General features: G+C 42.8%; 1 protein-coding gene across 1 annotated transcript in view; it reads right to left on the bottom strand.

Moving 5' to 3' along the window:
* The window catches only part of LOC110508247 (collagen alpha-1(XI) chain), a 234,535-nt gene that overhangs the window by 97,644 nt on the left and 130,601 nt on the right, over window positions 1–6,290 (bottom strand). The window contains exons 21-22 of the mRNA XM_036965973.1: window positions 2,242–2,295; window positions 1,855–1,899 (exon numbers count right to left, since the gene is read on the bottom strand). Coding sequence (XP_036821868.1) covers window positions 1,855–1,899; window positions 2,242–2,295 — 99 coding nt within the window. The remainder of the gene's footprint in view (window positions 1–1,854; window positions 1,900–2,241; window positions 2,296–6,290) is intronic.

Raw genomic sequence — 6,290 nt, 5'->3', positions numbered from 1 at the left:
CTACACTACAGTTTAAGTAGCCTACACTACAGTTTAAGTAGTCTACACTACAGTTTAAGTAGCCTACACTACAGTTTAAGTAGCCTACACTACAGTTTAAGTAGCCTACACTACAGTTTAAGTAGCCTACACTACAGTTTAAGTAGCCTACACTACAGTTTAAGTAGCCTACACTATAGTTTAAGTAGCCTACACTACAGTTTAAGTAGTCTACACTACAGTTTAAGTAGCCTACACTACAGTTTAAGTAGCCTACACTACAGTTTAAGTAGTCTACACTACAGTTTAAGTAGTCTACACTACAGTTTAAGTAGTCTACACTATAGTTTAAATAGCCTAGACTACACTTCAAGTAGCCTAGACTACAGTTTAAGTAGCCTAGACTACAGTTTAAGTAGTCTACACTACAGTTTAAGTAGCCTACACTACAGTTTAAGTAGTCTACACTACAGTTTAAGTAGTCTACACTACAGTTTAAGTAGTCTACACTACAGTTTAAGTAGTCTACACTACAGTTTAAGTAGCCTACACTACAGTTTAAGTAGCCTACACTACAGTTTAAGTGGTCTACACTACAGTTTAAGTAGTCTACACTACAGTTTAAGTAGCCTACACTACAGTTTAAGTAGCCTACACTACAGTTTAAGTAGTCTACACTACAGTTTAAGTAGCCTACACTACAGTTTAAGTAGCCTACACTACAGTTTAAGTAGCCTACACTACAGTTTAAGTAGCCTACACTACAGTTTAAGTAGTCTACACTACAGTTTAAGTAGTCTACACTACAGTTTAAGTAGCCTACACTACAGTTTAAGTAGCCTAGACTAGAGTTTAAGTAGCCTAGACTACAGTTTAAGTAGCCTAGACTAGAGTTTAAGTAGCCTACACTACAGTTTAAGTAGCCTAGACTAGAGTTTAAGTAGCCTAGACTACAGTTTAAGTAGCCTAGACTAGAGTTTAAGTAGCCTACACTAGAGTCTAAGTAGCCTAGACTAGAGTTTAAGTAGCCTAGACTAGAGTTTAAGTAGCCTACACTAGAGTCTAAGTAGCCTAGACTATACATGAACAAACTGTTGTTATGCCCTCCCCCTGGGCAACTTCCTGATACCAGCTCTGATGAAGTGGATCGAAGACATTATCCGCTTTGACTGTTTGGATTGTGAACTTGGGAATTGTGATATAAAAAAACAACAACATTGAATATAGAGCTTCAGACAGACAGGAAATGGTTTAACAATAACAGAGCTGCCTGGAACTGTGTGTTAGTCATATCCTTGTTGAGACTATGCTGCCCCGTTCAACAAGACACAGGTCTACACAGAGGGAAGGAGGCCTTTGAGATGGTTGAGGATGTTGGTGGGGCGTGTTGTACTGTTGTTTGTTAAAGGCCCATGATTGTCCTGTGTTTTATATATAATTACACACTATGAGGTTGTAACAATACTGTGAAATTGTGAAAATGACCGTCTGCCTAGTTAGGGTTGTGTGTAGTAATATATAATGACCGTCTTCCTGGTTAGGGCTGTGTGTAGTGATGTAAAATGACCGTCTGTCTGGTTAGGGCTGTGTGTAGTGATGTAAAATGACCGTCTGTCTGGTTAGGGCTGTGTGTAGTGATGTAAAATGACCGTCTGTCTGGTTAGGGCTGTGTGTAGTGATGTATAATGATCGTCTTCCTGGTTAGGGCTGTGTGTAGTGATGTATAATGACCGTCTTCCTGGTTAGGGCTGTGTGTAGTGATGTATAATGACCGTCTTCCTGGTTAGGGCTGTGTGTAGTGATGTATAATGACCGTCTTCCTGGTTAGGGCTGTGTGTAGTGATGTATAATGAATAATCAGATACACTTTCTCACCTGGTTTCCTTTGGGACCAGCTTGGCCGTCCAGCCCAGCAAGACCCTGTGAACATATTTAAGACACGCTTAGTTTTAACAGCTTTAGCAGCATTGCAGTAGTATTGCAGTAGTATTGCAGTAGCATTGCAGTAGTATTGCAGTAGTATTGCAGTAGTATTGCAGAAGCATTACAGTAGCATTGCAGTAACATTGCAGTAAAATTGCAGTAGTATTGCAGTAGTATTGCAGTAGCATTACAGTAGTATTGCAGTAGTATTGCACTAGTATTGCAGTAGTATTGCAGTAGCATTACAGTAGTATTGCAGTAGTATTGCAGTAGCATTGCAGTAGTATTGCAGTAGCATTGCAGTAGTATTGCAGTATTGTAGAGGTACTGTATACATACACGCTGTCCACCAGTCCCAGGGGATCCTCTAGGACCAAGCAACCCTCTAGGACCCTGTAAAACAGAAACATGTACAGGTCAGAAACATAAACACACATGTAAACATTACAATTCTAAACAGCAAGTGTTGTTCGAGGGTGATTTTGCAACTACGGGGACTTTGGCATTGTTGAAAAAAATACATATGAAATACATTTTTCATTTTGTCAGGAACCATTAACTGGTAATGGCTGTAAACCATTTTATATTCAACAATACACATTTCCCCCCAAAACACTTTCTCCAGACGTTTTCCTATTTCTTTTGATCCATTTACAGTGGGGCAAATTTTTTTTTAGTCAGCCACCAATTGTGAAAGTTCTCCCACTTAAAAAGATGAGAGAGGCCTGTAATTTCCATCATAGGTACACTTCAACTATGACAGACAAAATGAGGGAAAAAAATCCAGAAAATCACATTGTAGGATTTTTTATGAATTTATTTGCAAATTATGGTGGAAAATAAGTATTTGGTCAATAACAAAAGTTTATCTCAATACTTTGTTATATATCCTTTGTTGGCAATGACAGAGGTCAAACATTTTCTGTAAGTCTTCACAAGGATTTCACACACTGTTGCTGGTATTTTGGCCCATTCCTCCATGCAGATCTCCTCTAGAGCAGTGATGTTTTGGGGCTGTTGCTGGGCATCACAGACTTTCAACTCCCTCCAAAGATTTTCTATGGGGTTGAGATCTGGAGACTGGCTAGGCCACTCCAGGACCTTGAAATGCTTCTTACGAAACCACTCCTTCGTTGCCCGGGCGGTGTGTTTGGGATCATTGTCATGCTGAAAGACCCAGCCACGTTTCATCTTCAATGCCCTGGCTGATGGAAGGAGGTTTTCACTCAAAATCTCACGATACATGGCCCCATTCATTCTTTCCTTTACACGAATCAGTCGTCCTGGTCCCTTTGCAGAAAAACAGCCCCAAAGCATGATGTTTCCACCCCCATGCTTCACAATAGGTATGGTGTTCTTTGGATGCAACTCAGCATTCTTTGTCCTCCAAACACGACGAGTTGAGTTTTTACCAAAAAGTTATATTTTGGTTTCATCTGACCATATGACATTCTCCCAATCTTCTTCTGGATCATCCAAATGCTCTCTAGCAAACTTCAGACGGGCCTGGGCATGTATTGGCTTAAGCTGGGGGACACGTCTGGCACTGCATGATTTGAGTCCCTGGCGGCGTAGTGTGTTACTGATGGTAGGCTGTGTTACTTTGGTCCCAGCTCTCTGCAGGTCATTCACTAGGTCCCCCGTGTGGTTCCGGGATTTTTGCTCACCGTTCTTGTGATCATTTTGACCCCACGGGGTGAGATCTTACGTGGAGCCAAAGATCGAGGGAGATTATCAGTGGTTTTGTATGTCTTCCATTTCCTAATAATTGCTCCCACAGTTGATTTCTTCAAACCAAGCTGCTTACCTATTGCAGATTCAGACTTCCCAGCCTGGTGCAGGTCTACAATTTTGTTTCTGGTGTCCTTTGACAGCTCTTTGGTCTTGGCCATAGTGGAGTTTGGAGTGTGACTGTTTGAGGTTGTGGACATGTGTCTTTTATACTGATAACAAGTTCAAACAGGTGCCATTAATACAGGTAACAAGTGGAGGACAGAGGAGCCTCTTAAAGAAGAAGGTTCAGGCCTGTGTGAGCCAGAAATCTTGCTTGTTTGTAGGTGACCAAATACTTATTTTTCACCATAATTTGCTAATAAATTTGCAAATAAATTAATTCGCTCAGTTGTGCACCGGGGCCTCCCACTCCTCTTTCTATTCTGGTTAGAGCCAGTTTGCGCTGTTCTGTGAAGGGAGTAGCACACAGCGTTGTACGAGATCTTCAGTTTCTTGACAATTTCTCGCATGGAATAACCTTCATTAGACTGATGAGTTTCAGAAGAAAGGTATTTGTTTCTGGCCATTTTGAGCCTGTAATCGAACCCACAAATGCTGATGCTCCAGATACTCAACTAGTCCAAAGAAGGACAGTTTTATTGCTTCTTTAATCGGGACAACAGATTTCAGCTTTGCTAACATAATTACAAAATGGTTTTCTAATGATCCATTAGCCTTTTAAAATGATAAACTTGGATTAGCTAACACAACGTGCCATTGGAACACAGGAGTGATGGTTGCTGATAATGGGCATCTTTACGCCTATGTAGATATTCCATAAAAAATCAGCCATTTCCAGCTACAATAGTCATTTACAACATTAACAATGTCTACACTGTATTTCTGATCAATTTTATGTTATTTTAATGGACAGAACATGAGCTTTTCTTTCAAAAACAAGGACATTCCTTAGTGACCTCAAACTTTTGAACTGTAGCGTACATTGCAGGCCTCTTTTTTTGCTAACTTAAGTGGAGCCAGCAGCTCTTAAATACTAGCTGAGCCATCAGCTCTTAAATACCAGCTGAGCCAGCAGCTCTTAAATACCAGCTGAGCCAGCAGCTCTTAAATACCAGCTGAGCCAGCAGCTCTTAAATACCAGCTGAGCCAGCAGCTCTTAAATACCAGCTGAGCCAGCAGCTCTTAAATACCAGCTGAGCCAACAGCTCTTAAATACCAGCTGGGCCAGCAGCTCTTAAATACCAGCTGAGCCAGCAGCTCTTAAATACCAGCTGGGCCAGCAGCTCTTAAATACCAGCTGGGCCACCTCATTGTTAACTTACAGAGACACCAGTCTCAGGGATGGTTAACTCCGGAAATCTCTTCAGTCACCACTGAGTTAGGTTAATCTGCTTTTATTTTTTTGCACCTCACTTGTGGAACGATCGTCAAAGCTCTCTAAAGTTGTATGAATTGGTGCCCTCTTCTTTTTTTTAAAAGTAAACAAATGAATAATAAAACATGAAATGTTTTCTCATAAATCAACCCCCCGGGGAACACAACAAAGCCTGTAGTTGCAAAATCATCAGTGGTGTTAGCAGAATGTACAGTGTCCACTGAAGCCTAGCTGAGAAATAGCAACACTGACCTCATGTGGCCATTATGGTAACTACAAGTACTTAACTGCTTTTGTCTTTTGTCTTTTGGACATTTGTACAATAAATAGGACAGAGAAAATTGGACCGTACAGACCAAACATTGAGGATATCTTTCTATGGTTCATATGAGGCCAGCCAGGAGGAGAATGAAGTTATCTCTCATGGGTAAAGTGAAAAAAGCTGCTTCTCAAGCTATATATCTCCTGTTTCCTATTTTCATTCCTATATATTTCCTGTGAAGAGCTATTAGATACTCCAACTCTGTCTGTCTCACACATCTCACCAAGGGAAACATTACTAATGCGATGGACAAGGCAGGAAGGAATGCCATTATGAGTCTTCAGGAGGGTAAGGAGAGAAGTGGACAGAGGTAGGGAGAGGAGGGAAGTAGGGAGAGGTAGGGAGAAGAGGGAAGTAGGGGAGAAGTAGGGAGAGGAGGGAAGTAGGGAGAGGTAGGGAGAGGTAGGGAGAGGAGGGAAGTAGGGGAGAGGTAGGGAGAGGAGGGAAGTAGGGGAGAGGTAGGGAGAGGAGGGAAGTAGGGGAGAGGAGGGAGAGGAGGGAAGTAGGGGAGAGGAGGGAGAGGAGGGAAGTGGGGGAGAGGAGGGAGAGGAGGGAAGTAGGGGAGAGGAGGGAGAGGAGGGAAGTAGGGAGAGGAGAAGTGGACAGAGGTAGGGAGAGGAGGGAAGTAAGGGATAGGTAGGGAAGTAGGGGAGAGGTAGGGAGAGGAGGGAAGTAGGGGAGAGGTAGGGAGAGTAGGGAAGTAGGGGAGAGGAGGGAAGTAGGGGAGAGGAGGGAGAGGAGGGAAGTAGGGGAGAGGTAGGGAGAGGAGGGAAGTAGGGGAGAGGTAGAGAGAGGAGGGAAGTAGGGGAGAGGAGGGAGAGAAGGGAAGTAGGGGAGAGGTAGGGGGAGGTAGGGAGAGGTAGGGAGAGGAGGGAAGTAGGGGAGAGGTAGGGAGAGGAGGGAAGTAGGGGAGAGGAGGGAAGTAGGGAGAGGAGAAGTGGACAGAGGTAGGGAGAG

This window comes from Oncorhynchus mykiss, chromosome 28 (genome assembly GCF_013265735.2).
Source record: "Oncorhynchus mykiss isolate Arlee chromosome 28, USDA_OmykA_1.1, whole genome shotgun sequence".
NCBI lineage: Eukaryota > Metazoa > Chordata > Actinopteri > Salmoniformes > Salmonidae > Oncorhynchus > Oncorhynchus mykiss.
Note: the sequence above shows the minus strand (reverse complement) of the source record. Positions and strands in the feature narration are given on the sequence as shown.